Source organism: Erythrolamprus reginae, chromosome 1 (assembly GCF_031021105.1).
Source record: "Erythrolamprus reginae isolate rEryReg1 chromosome 1, rEryReg1.hap1, whole genome shotgun sequence".
NCBI lineage: Eukaryota > Metazoa > Chordata > Lepidosauria > Squamata > Dipsadidae > Erythrolamprus > Erythrolamprus reginae.
This window is the reverse complement of record NC_091950.1, coordinates 403474937-403487511: the sequence shown is the minus strand read 5'-3', so window position 1 is coordinate 403487511 and position 12575 is coordinate 403474937. Positions and strand designations below refer to the sequence as shown.

Here is a 12575-nt window from a genome sequence, read left to right as displayed (position 1 = left end):
GAGTTGAAATCCCCACACATCTTAATCTTGCCAAGATTGAGGAACAATGGTGTAGAATAAAGAAACACTTAACTGAGTAAGCAAGCCAAACAATCAGTACGTGAACATGCTAAAACCTGCTTCCAAAATTCCAATTATGTCCATTGCCCCAAAGTTCATAATGCATATATTTAATGCACAAAAGGGATTTGCTGAACTGCACTGATGATCTGGTGCAAATTTCAAAATTGGCTTACCCTTTCGCCCCGATCACCTTTTGGGCCCTTCAACCCAGGCTGTCCAGGAGAACCAGGAGTGCCCTGATGGAAAGCAAAGACATTAGAAGAAGTGTGTTTGTCTGTTTTAAGATGTGTTGTAATATCACAGATAATATCACTCTGGATCTTTTTATAGGTAGAAAATACTGCCTTTTGCAAAATCACATACAGTAATACCTCATCTTACGAACCTAATTGGTTCTGGAAGGAGGTTTGTAAGGCGAAAAGTTCGTAACACGAAACAATGTTTCCCATAGGAAACAATGTAAAAGCGATTAATGCATGCAAGGGGGGAAAAATCACAAAATGGCACTCCGCTGGGCACCGCCGCCCAGCTGTCACCTTTTAAAACAGCCGGGGGGCTTCTTGGCGTTCTCCCGAACCCGAACCTGAACTTTTGCCAAACTTTTCGGGTTCGGGAGGCTGCCGAGAAGCACCGCCGCCTGCCTGTCACCTTCTGAAACAGCCAGGGGGGCTTCTCGGCGTTCTCCTGAGCGCCGAACTCGGATGTTCGGCAAAAGTTCGGGTTCGGGTTCTGGAGGCCGCCGAGAAGTGCCCAGCTGTTTCAGAAGGTTACAGGTGGGCGGCGGCGGCCGCCGTTTTCGGCCAATCTGGAGGCTGAAACGGAGGTGGGGAATCCCAATAGGGAATTCCATGGGCGGAGCTTTGACGTCACGAAGACGTCCTTCCTGGTCGGCCGAAACGTGGCAAAAGAGAAAGTCAATGTGATGTGTGCCCTTCCTACAAAGCCCCCCTTGTGCCATTCCAGAAGCAGCTGCTAGAAGCAGCCATAATTCTCACAATCTCTCAGAAAGACTCCATTTGGAAAATTCACAATCTTCTGAGATTGCCCGAATGATGCCCACTTTCAGAAAGGCTAGAGGTGGCCTCTGTAGGAAGGGCACCTATTGCACATAGTCTGGGGGCTCAGCCATAGGTTGAATACTACCTGTAACTATACTGCTCAAAAAATAAATAAAGGGGACACTCAAAGAACACATCCTAGATCTGAATGAATGAAATATTCTCATTGAATACTTTGTTCTGTACAAAGTTGAATGTGCACAACAGCATGTGAAATTGATTGTCAATCAGTGTTGCTTCCTAAGTGGACAGTTTGATTTCACAAATGTTTGATTTACTTGGAGTTATTTATTTATTTTATTTATTAGATTTGTATGCCGCCCCTCTCCGTAGACTCGGGGCGGCTCACAACAATAACAAGAACAATGTAAAAAACAAATCTAATAATTTAAAAAACACTAAAAACCCCATTATTAAAAGCAAACACACACACACAAACATTCCATGTATAAACTGTATAGGCCCGGGGGAGATGTGTCAGTTCCCCCATGCCGGACGGCAGAGATGGGTCTTAAGAACTTTATGAAAGACAAGGAGGGTGGGGGCAGTTCTAATCTCCAGGGGGAGCTGGATCCAGAGGGTCGGGGCTGCCACAGAGAAGGCTCTTCTCCTGGGTCCCGCTAAACAACATTATATTGTGTTGTTTAAGTGTTCCTTTTATTTTTTTGAGCAGGGTATATGGGTTGTACCAGAGATTAATGACCATAAATTCTAAAAGGTTAAACTATCATGTTCAAACTATCTGGTGCAGAAAGTCAGAATCAGGGAGATCGAGCGATTACAACCTCGCCTCTTTTAAAAAAGAAAAAAAGAAAAGAAATATGAATAATTCATTTTAAGCTTAGTTTTTTAAAAAATCACTTTAATTTGACCTGAAAAGGTTCAGCAGGTGGGTGAAAATGGTTTGCCTACCTGTACTCCAGGTGTTCCCATTGGCCCTGGTGCCCCCTTGGGGCCTGAAGATCCAGGTGGGCCTGGTGAAAAAAATGCATTAATGTATTTTAAGGATTTGCATATTATTTAATGCACATCTGTATTCTGATGCAAATACTAAATGGCAAGATTCCAGGCTTTCCTTAAGCCAGTGCTTCTCAAACAGTCCTCTTTCACATTTCACATTTAAAGACCAAACCCTGTTCTCTTATAGTGGTGTTTGGCAATTTCACTCTAGAAAACCCATTTATGGCTGATGTGCAGGACTGGAAAAATTTAAACTATAAATAAGCATTGTATTTGTATTTATTAGATTTGTATGCCGCCCCTCTCCAAAGACTCGGGGCGGCTAACAACAATAAAAAAGACAATGTAAACAAATCTAATATTAAAAATAATCTTAAAAACCCCAATTTAAAGGACCAATCATACATACAAGCATACCATTTATAAATTCTATAAGCCTAGGGGGAAGGGAAAATTTCAATTCCCCCATGCCTGACGACAGAGGTGGGTTTTAAGGAGCTTGTGAAAGGCAAGGAGGGTGGGGGCAACTCTGATATCTGGGGGGAGCTGGTTCCAGAGGGTCAGGGCCGCCACAAAGAAGGCTCTTCTCCTGGGTCCTGCCAAACGACATTGTTTAGTCGACAGGACCCGGAGATGGCCAACTCTGTGGGACCTAACGGGTCGCTGGCATTCATGCGGCAGAAGGCGGTCCCGGAGATATTCTGGTCCGATGCTATGAAGGGCTTTATAGGTCATAACCAACACTCAAACTTTTAATTTCGCTCATTTAAAAAAATATATGAACTGACTTGAAAAGTCTATTTATTTCTGCCCTTCTGCGACAAGTTTTGGCAAGATGTAATAGAGCAGGCAGATTCATTTTACTTTTTTTTTTTTTTTAAAGTAAAACAAGTGGTGATGCAGCAAGGACCCCTGATTTAGATAGGGTTAAGGAGATTTGGTGGGAAATTTAAAAATATTACAGGGGCTAAGGGGTAGTCTTAAACCTGAACAAAAGTTTACACCTCCAATTTGTCTTGATTTATGCCTGGAAAGCAGCAGGAAACCACTTGCGATTTCTTTGCAATTTTCTACTGAAATTTGAGCGGTTTAAAGTTGCCCGAACACCTTCACGTTTTGCTTTTGGGAAGCAAAGACCAAACCTTGTTCTCTTACAGTGGTGTTTGGCAATTTCACTCTAGAAAACCCATTTATGGCTGATGTGCAGGACTGGAAAAATGTAAACGATAAATAAGCAACTCTCAAACTTTTAATTTTGCTCATTTGAACCGACTTGAAAAGTCTATTTATTTCTGCCCTTCTGCGACAAGTTTTGGCTAGATGTAATAGAGCAGGCAGATTCATTTTACTTAAAAAAAAAAAAGTAAAACAAGTGGTAACACAGCAAGAACCTCTGATTTCGATAGGGTTAAGGAGATTTAGTGGGAAATTTAAAAATATTACAGGGGATAAGGGATAGTATTAGAAACATAGAAACATAGAAACATAGAAGTCTGACGGCAGAAAAAGACCTCATGGTCCATCTAGTCTGCCCTTATACTATTTTCTGTATTTTATCTTAGGATGGATATATGTTTATCCCAGGCATGTTTAAATTCAGTTACTGTGGATTTATCTACCACGTCTGCTGGAAGTTTGTTCCAAGGATCTACTACTCTTTCAGTAAAATAATATTTTCTCATGTTGCTTTTGATCTTTCCCCCAACTAACTTCAGATTGTGTCCCCTTGTTCTTGTGTTCACTTTCCTATTAAAAACACTTCCCTCCTGGACCTTATTTAACCCTTTAATATATTTAAATGTTTCAATCATGTCCCCCCTTTTCCTTCTGTCCTCCAGACTATACAGATTGAGTTCATTAAGTCTTTCCTGATACGTTTTATGCTTAAGACCTTCCACCATTCTTGTAGCCCGTCTTTGGACCCGTTCAATTTTGTCAATATCTTTTTGTAGGTGAGGTCTCCAGAACTGAACACAGTATTCCAAATGTGGTCTCACCAGTGCTCTATATAGCGGGATCATAATCTCCCTCTTCCTGCTTGTTATACCTCTAGCTATGCAGCCAAGCATCCTACTTGCTTTCCCTACCGCCTGACTGCACTGTTCACCCATTTTGAGACTGTCAGAAATCACTACCTATTAAACCTGAACAAAAGTTTTCACCTCCAATTTGTCTGGAAAGCAGCAGGAAACCACTTGCGATTTCTTTGCAATTTTCTACTGAAATTTGAGCGGTTTAAAGTTGCCCGCACACCTTCACGTTTCTGCTTTTGGGAAGCCCGGTGCCAAGAACTGAAACTTAAGTGTTTCTGCAAGTAAAGCAGGTGCTCTTTCCTCGAGCTGGTGACAGATCCTGACTCCACCTATGCTACTTGCCAGGCATAATTTTGGATGCAGCTTCCAAATCCCCTGCCCTGGAGAATTCTTGTGACTCCAGACAGGCTAGTGCTTCCCGCCGTCTCTTTCCTAACAAGTGCTGAGTTCTTCCTGGCATGCAGCAGCTCCCTGCTTGGCAGGAGGAGAAGACTATTTGGACTGATCTGCTTTGCTAATGCTGCATGGTTAAGGGATTGCCTTCAAATGGCTTCACCCTACCTGGAAAAAAAAGGAGGGGGGGGGGCAGTGATATAATTTCTTCCAGACGCCGACTATTAATTACACTTGCCGATCTTTGGGGAGAGGGAGGGACCTGCGTGGGCTCCTTCCAAACTTAGCCTTAATTGTTTCAGTTGAAACCCCCAAGAGCTCCAGACGGCTCACCAGGGCAATTGAATCTGCCTCCATAATTAATGCAACCCTCATATATCAAAGTCTGGGATGAAAACGAGCTGAAGGCTCAACGCAGGAATGCGGTAATAAGAGAAAGGACCGTCTTGCCATCCTGATGGGAGGTCACTTTTGAGTGCCTCTGCCATAGACAAATCACTTAAGACGCTTTTCTTTTCTCTTTTAAAAAAAAGAAAAGAGAGGGCAGAAGGAATGAAATGAACATTACTGTTAGACGTGCAGGACAGCCTAACGGAAGGAAAAGCATTTTTAGCTATCGTGATTTAATTCCTGATTTTTGGGTGGACTGAAAAGTTTGCTGTCGTGGCTCTATGATTCTTCCTCTTTCTTTCTTTCTTTCTTTCTTTCTTTCTTTCTCTTTTTCTGTCTTCCTTCCTTCCTTCCTCCCTCCCTCTCTTTCTTTCTTTCTTTCTCTCTTTCTCTCTCTCTTTCTTTCTGTCTTCCTTCCTCCCTTTCTCCCTCCCTCCCTTTCTTTTTCTTTCTTTCTTTCTGTCTTCCTTCCTTCCTTCCTTTCTCCCTCCCTCCCTCTCTTTCTTTTCCTTCCTTCCTTCCTTCCTTCCTTTCTCTCTCTCTCTCGCTTTTTCTGTCTTTCTTCCTCCCTCCCTCCCTCTCTTTCTTTCTCTCTCTCTTTCTTTCTGTCTTCCTTCCTCCCTTTCTTTCCTTCTTTTTCCTTCTTTCTTTCTCTCTTTCTTGCTGTCTTCCTTCCTTCCTTCCTTTCTCCCTCCCTCCCTCCCTCTCTTTCTTTCTTTCTTTCTTTCTTTTCCTTCCTTCCTTCCTTCCTTCCTTTCTTTCTTTCTCTCTCTCTCTCCTCCCTCCCTCCCTCCCTCTTTCTCTCTCTCTTTCTTTCTTTCTCTCTCTCTCTCTTTCTTTCTGTCTTCCTTCCTCCCTTCCTCCCTCTCTTTCTTTCTTTCTTTCTTTCTTTCTTTCTTTCTTTTTCTTTCTTTCTTTCTTTCTTTCTTTCTCTCTCCTTCCTTCCTCCCTCCCTCTCTTACTTTCTTTTGATTGAGGGCTGGGCATCTTTTGGGTAGCATGAGACAGTTCATAATTGTTATCATTGGGAGTGATTGTTGCAGTAGTGGGGTAAGAGGGCAAAGGGCATTTAAAAAAATTAAATCAGGCCACTGGACCAAATGTTTTCATGAACTGGGAGACCCAATGGTCACAAGGTCAGACAATGAAAAGGCATAGCAACTAAGTTGGGAGCTAACCACTTCTGAGTCTGTGCAGAGAATCAAAACTGAAAACGTATGCTTAAGGCTGGGCGTGGCTCAGTCCACGCAGCACTCTGTACTCTCAGTCCACTCTGTACTTGTCTGAACTCTGGTGAAATGAAACCAACTCAGTCCACTCTATACTTGTCTGAAACTCTGCTGTCTGTAACTGCTTGAAGAAGAATCTACATTGGTATTGCAAATATATATATTACTATGTTTACAAAGAAGTTGTAAACCGCTTAGAGAGGGCTGTAAAAGCACTATGAAGCTGTATATAAGTCTAAATGCTATTGCTATTGCTAAATTCTATCCTTGGTGATGGCAACAGTAGTCAACCTTTTAAGGTAGACCAGCTCAGGAAACCAACTCAAGACAGGTGATTGAAATGGCATCTTACAAAGCTATGTTTCCCCTTCCTTTCTTCTTAAAGTTAAGGCAGAGCCAGTTTGAATTTTTTTTCCTAATCCTTTCTTCATTTTCTGCGCTTAAAATGTACTTTATTTTTAACTGCTGCTGCTGCTGCATACTTTCTTCAAAATCATCTCTGTGGTTCTCCCCAATGGTGAGCAAAGCACCGCTTGCTTATGGGATGAACAGTTCTTAGCCTAAATTTCAATTCACTCTGATTCTCTAAAACCAGAATTTGTTAATCTCGGCATTTTTGAGGCGTGTGGACTTTAACTCCCAAAATCCCCCTCAGCCACACATCTTAAGGTCTTAAGCATAAAACTTATCAGGAAAGACTTAATGAACTCAACCGGTAGAGTCTGAAGCAGTGTTTCCCAACCTGGGCAACTTGAAGAAATTTGGACTTCAACTCCCAGAATGCTGGCTGGGGAATTCTGGGAGTTGAAGTCCAAATTTCTTCAAGTTGCCCAGGTTGGGAAACACTGGTCTGGAGGACAGAAGGGAAAGAGGGGGACATGATCGAAACATTTAAATATGTTAAAGGGTTAAATAAGATCCAGGAGGAAAGTGTTTTTAATAGAAAAGTGAACACAAGAACAAGGGGGCACAATCTAAGGTTAGTTGGGGGAAAGATTAGAAGTAATGTGAGAAAATATTATTTTAATGAAAGAGTAGTAAATGATTGGAACAAACTTCCAGCAGACGTGGTTGGTAACTGAATTTAAACATGCCCAGGATAAACATATATCCAGCCTAAGATAAAATACAGGAAATAGTATAAGGGCAGACTAGGTGGACCACAAGGTCTTTTTCTGTCGTCAATCTCCTATGTTTCTATGTTAAAATTGCTGAGGTAAGGATTGAAGTCGGTACATCTTAAAATTGCTGAGGTTGACACACACTGCTCTAAATAAATGTGTCTATTCCGTCTGTAACAGAGGCATATCTGGATTTTTGAGAACACACATAGGACTCATATTGCTTCTGAGAATGGGAGGCTTTATAGTTCAGGGGTCTTTAACCTTGGCCATTTTAAGATTTGTGGACTTCAACTCCCAGAATTCTTGTGGACTTCAACTCCCAGAGTTCCCCAGCCAGCTTTGAAGTCCACAAGTCTTAAAGTGGCCACGGTTATAGTTGCCTTGTTATAGTTGCCAATGGGTGGGAAATCAGTTACAGTTCACCAATTTACCAGAAGGAGACTTGAGAATCTCTTAGCTCCCACTTCTCTACTAAGATTTTATTTATTTTTATTTATTTATTCATTTGTCCAATACACAAATACATAGGAAGAAAATAAACATGAAGTAATATATATAACACGAAGTAATATATATAAGTATAAAAGAAAATAGAAGAGAAGATATATGAAAGAAGAAAATATATATGATATATGAGATAAGGGAAAGACAATTGGACAGGGGACGAAAGGCACACTAGTGCACTTATGTACGCCCCTTACTGGCCTCTTAGGAACCTGAAGAGGTCAATTGTGGATTGCCTAAGGGAGAAATGTTGGGGGTTAGGGGTTGACACTAATGAGTCCGGTAATGAGTTCCACGCTTCGACAACTCGATTGTTAAAGTCATATTTTTTCCAAGTTGCAGCCGTCATATTCTTATCATCCAAGAACACTTATGCAGTCTTGTTGAGTTCCAGAAACATTCTGGAAAACAGAGATGACTGTCCAACCTGCCATTTGGTTTGCTTCCCGTTTATTTTTCCAAATGGAATACAGTTGAAAAGATCAAAGGTTGGATGTTTAAAAAGAAAAATTAAGTGTGTCAAGCGAACAGGTTCTAGAAGTGATTATCTTGGAGCGTCTCAAACACAGTTATTGCTTCATTCCTCGGTTTCTATCAATCCATCTGTCTTACCTGGCAGCCCTATGGGTCCTGGTGCCCCACGAGGTCCTGGCAAACCCGCCAATATAGTGTCAATAACAGTAGATGCTAACTGTGGCTCTCCATCTGTAGGAGCAAGGGAAAAAGGCGAGACGTCACTGCACTTGTTAAATTATTAAATGCATGTTACTGTATTTTGTGTGCCATCTGGGGATTTCCCTTGCAGACAAATAGAAAGGCAGAGTTGGACAGTCCTTCAGTTCCAATTTTCCTTCATAGAAACATAGAAGATTGACGGCAGAAAAAGATCTCATGGTCCATCTAGTCTGCCCTTGTACTATTTCCTGTATTTTATCATAGGATGGATATATATTTATCCCAGGCATGTTTAAATTCAGTTACTGTGGATTTACCAACCACATCTGCTGGAAGTTTGTTCCAAGGATCTACTACTCTTTCAGTAAAATAATATTTTCTCACGTTACTTCTAATCTTTCCCCCAACTAACCTCAGATTGTGCTCCCTTGTTCTTGTGTTCACTTTCCTATTAAAAACACTTTCCTCCTGAAACTTATTTAACCCTTTAACATATTTAAATGTTTCGATCATGTCCCCCTTTTCCTTCTGTCCTCCAGACTATACGGATTGAGTTCTTTCTGTCCATGTTTTATAGTAAGTTATATAGAAACATAGAAACGTAGAAGAAGGTGGTTGAATAATCAAGTGGAAATAGAATTTTATAAAACTTGGCAAAAGGTTTATTGTTGGTGGAACAAAAGGAGTGTTTAAAGACGTTGAAGTATAGAGTTTAATAGTTAAATTTATTAGATATAGAATAGATTATATAAAGATATTTTACAGAAATGTATACTTTTCTGAATTGATCTAAACCAGTGTTTTTCAACCAGTGTGCCGTGGCACACTAGTGTGCCGCGAGACATGGTCAGGTGTGCCGTGAAGCTCAGAGAGAAAGAAAGCAAGAGAGAGAGAAAGCTAGAGAGAAAGAAAGCAAGAGAGAGAGAAAAAGAAAGCAAGAGAGAGAAAGAGCGAGAGAGAGAAAGAACAAGAGAGAAAGAAAGCAAGAGAGGGAGAAAGAGAAGAGAAAGAGAGAGAGAAAGAGAGGGAGGGAAGGAGAGAGAGAGAAAGACATAGAGGGATGTAGGGAGGGAGAGAAAGAGAGCAAAAAAGAGAGGAAGGAAGGAAGAGAAAGAAAGAGGGATGGAGAGAGAGAAAGAGGAAGGACGGGAGAGAAAGATGGAGGGAGAAAGAAATAGAGCGAAGGGGAGGAAGAGAGAGAAAGAATTTTTTTGTCCAAACTTTTTTTAGCTGCCCCCCCCCCTCAATATGCCCCAGGGTTTCGTAAATGTAAAAAATGTGCCGCGGCTCAAAAAAGGTTGAAAATCACTGATCTAAACTATAATTAATTTTTCCTTTCTGTACTAAGATGACTTCAATACTGAGCGGAGCAATTGTAGCTCCCTTTTTTGTTATGTGTTATGTTTTGTCTATTTTATGTTAGTCTGTCTTGTTATGTTTTTTTATTTTGAAAACAATAAAAATATTTCTTTAAAAAAATTAAAAAAAGAAACGTAGAAGACTGATGACAGAAAAAGACCTTGTGGTCCATCTAGTCTGCCCTTATACTATTTCCTGTATTTTATCTTAGGATGGATATATGTTTACCCCAGGCAAGTTTACATTCAGTTACTGTGGATTTACTAACCACGTCTTGTGGAAGTTTGTTACAAGCATCTACTACTCTTATAGTATAGTTATACTCTACTCTAAGAGTATAACTATACTCTTATACTTGAGCATAGTTATACTCAAGAAGGATATATTGATGCAAAAAAGGAAAAGGTGCAAAAAAGGGCATTAAGAACGATCAAGGAAATGGAGCACTTCTCTTATGAAACCAGGTTGCAATGCCTTGGTCCCTTCAGCCTTGAAACATGGCGTTTAAGAGGTGACTTGATTGATGTGTATAAAATCATGCATGGGATAGAAAGTGGATAGAGAAAAATTCTTTTCTCTATCACACAATACTAGGACAAGGGGGCACTCCCTAAAGCTCATAGGTAAGAAAGCGAGGACAAATAAATTGAAATATTTCTTCACCCAGAGTGTAACTGGTTTATGGAATTCACTTCCAGAAGAGGTTGTGACAGCTGTCAGCCTTGATAGTTCAAAGCAGGATTAGACAGATTCATGAATGCCAAGTGTATCGGTGGTATTGAAACAGATGTCCAAGTGCCGCCTCTATGTTGGTTAAGGCAGGTTAGATTCCCTTGGTACCATTTATTGGGGGTCGGGGAAAGGGAGGGTCTTGCCTTCTCTTTCTGTTCAAGATCCCCATGGACAATTGGTGGGCCACTGTGTGACACAGAATACTGGACTCGATGGGCTTTGGCCTGATTCAGCATGGCTCTACTTAGGTTCTTTTATTTATTTTATTTATTGGATTTGTATGCCGCCCCTCTCCGTAGACTCGGGGCGGCTAACAGCAGTAATAAAAACAATGTCTTATGTTCTTATAGTACAATACAAGATACAGCCGCATGATTCTTGACTGTTTGCTGTCTAGCCTCGAAAGGAAGCCCTGTACGTCTTCAGACAGTTATTTGCATTGTCGATCAACTCTTACCATTAGAATAAGAATTTCTCCTAACGTTGAGCCAAACTCTGTTCCCTGTAATTTGCCTTTAATTGCTTCTAGCCCTACCCTCCGGCGAAACAAAAAACAAGCCTGAACAATACCGGAATAATTACTAGCATGCTTTTTTTCCATTTTTCCATTCGTTCACTGTCCTGCAAATTCACCCCATCTTCATTCTGCTCTTTTTCTGAATTCTGGATTAAAAAGAACACCCAGCATTCATTTCCATTTACAGATCCCTAAGATGCAATGGGGAGTTTATTTTATGTATGTAATAAACTTCAATAGGCAATAGTTCCCTTTGACCCATCTGCAGTTTTTTCTCTATCCTTTTGTTATGGATCTGCTGGTATCCATTAATAAAAGATTTCAAAAAAGTTATTTTCCTGCAAGCCTATGTGATGGTACCAAAGTTTTGTTTTAATAAAACAAAAAAGTTTCTTTCAACATATAAATAACAAGAAAATAATCAAGGAAACAGTTGGTTCACTAAAGAGAAAAGAGGGCAAGGAAGTAACAGGCAACAGAAAGAAAGCAGAGCTGCTTATTTATTTTATTTTATTTTATTTTATTTTATTTTATTTATTGGATTTGTATGCCGCCCCTCTCCGGAGACTCATGCTTAACTCATTCTTTGCATCAGTCTTCACATAAAAGAAATTATAACCCAACCTACCAGAAATATAACTGCAAAAAACAGACTAGAAACCAAAGTTAAATAAGCAAAAAACCTGCAAGACACCTGACTGAACTTGATGAATACAAATCACCAGGACCAGATGGATTATACCCTAGATCAGTGCTTCCCAACCTTGGCGACTTGAAGATATTTGGACTTCAACTCCCAGAATTCCCCAGGCAGCGAATGCTGGCTGGGGAGTTCTGGGAGTTGAAGTCCAGATATCTTCAAGTTGCCAAGGTTGGGAAACACTGCCCTAGAGTACTAAAGGAGCTGGCAGATGTCATCTCAGAACCACTGCACCACATTTTTCAAAAATCCTAGAAAGCTTAGAACTACGGCGCCTAAAACCCGATTTAAGTATTGCCCACAAGATCATATGCTGCAACGTCCTACCAGTCAATGACTACTTCAGCTTCAACCGCAACAACACAAGAGCACGCAACAGATTAAAACTTAATATTAACCGCTACAAACTTGACTGTAAAAAATATGACTTTAACAATCGAGTTGTTGAAGCGTGGAACTCATTACTGGACTCAATAGTATCAACCCCTAACCCCCAACATTTCTCCCTTAGACTATCCACGATTGACCTCTCCAGGTTCCTAAGAGGCCAGTAAGGGGCGTACATAAGTGCACCGGTGTGCCTTTCGTCCCCTGTCCAATTGTCTTCCTTTCTCTTGCTTTTCATATATATTTTCTTCCTTTCATATATCCTCTCCTATAAGTTCACCTTTACCCTTATATATATTACTACATGTCTATTTTTCTTCCTATGTATTTATGTATTGGACAAATGAATAAATAAATAAAATAAATAAATTATACCCTAGATCAGTGTTTCCCAACCTTGGCGACTTGAAGATATTTGGACTTCAACTTCCAGAATTCCCCAGCCAGCAAA

The 12575-nt window shown here is 40.6% G+C and overlaps 1 protein-coding gene across 3 annotated transcripts in view; it reads right to left on the bottom strand.

Moving 5' to 3' along the window:
* Positions 1 to 12575, bottom strand: part of COL26A1 (collagen type XXVI alpha 1 chain) — a 236724-nt gene that overhangs the window by 21160 nt on the left and 202989 nt on the right. For all 3 annotated transcript variants that reach the window (XM_070742438.1, XM_070742446.1, XM_070742429.1), the window contains exons 8-10: positions 8367 to 8459; positions 2034 to 2095; positions 237 to 299 (exon numbers count right to left, since the gene is read on the bottom strand). In XM_070742438.1, the coding sequence (XP_070598539.1) occupies positions 237 to 299; positions 2034 to 2095; positions 8367 to 8459 (218 nt within the window). The remainder of the gene's footprint in view (positions 1 to 236; positions 300 to 2033; positions 2096 to 8366; positions 8460 to 12575) is intronic.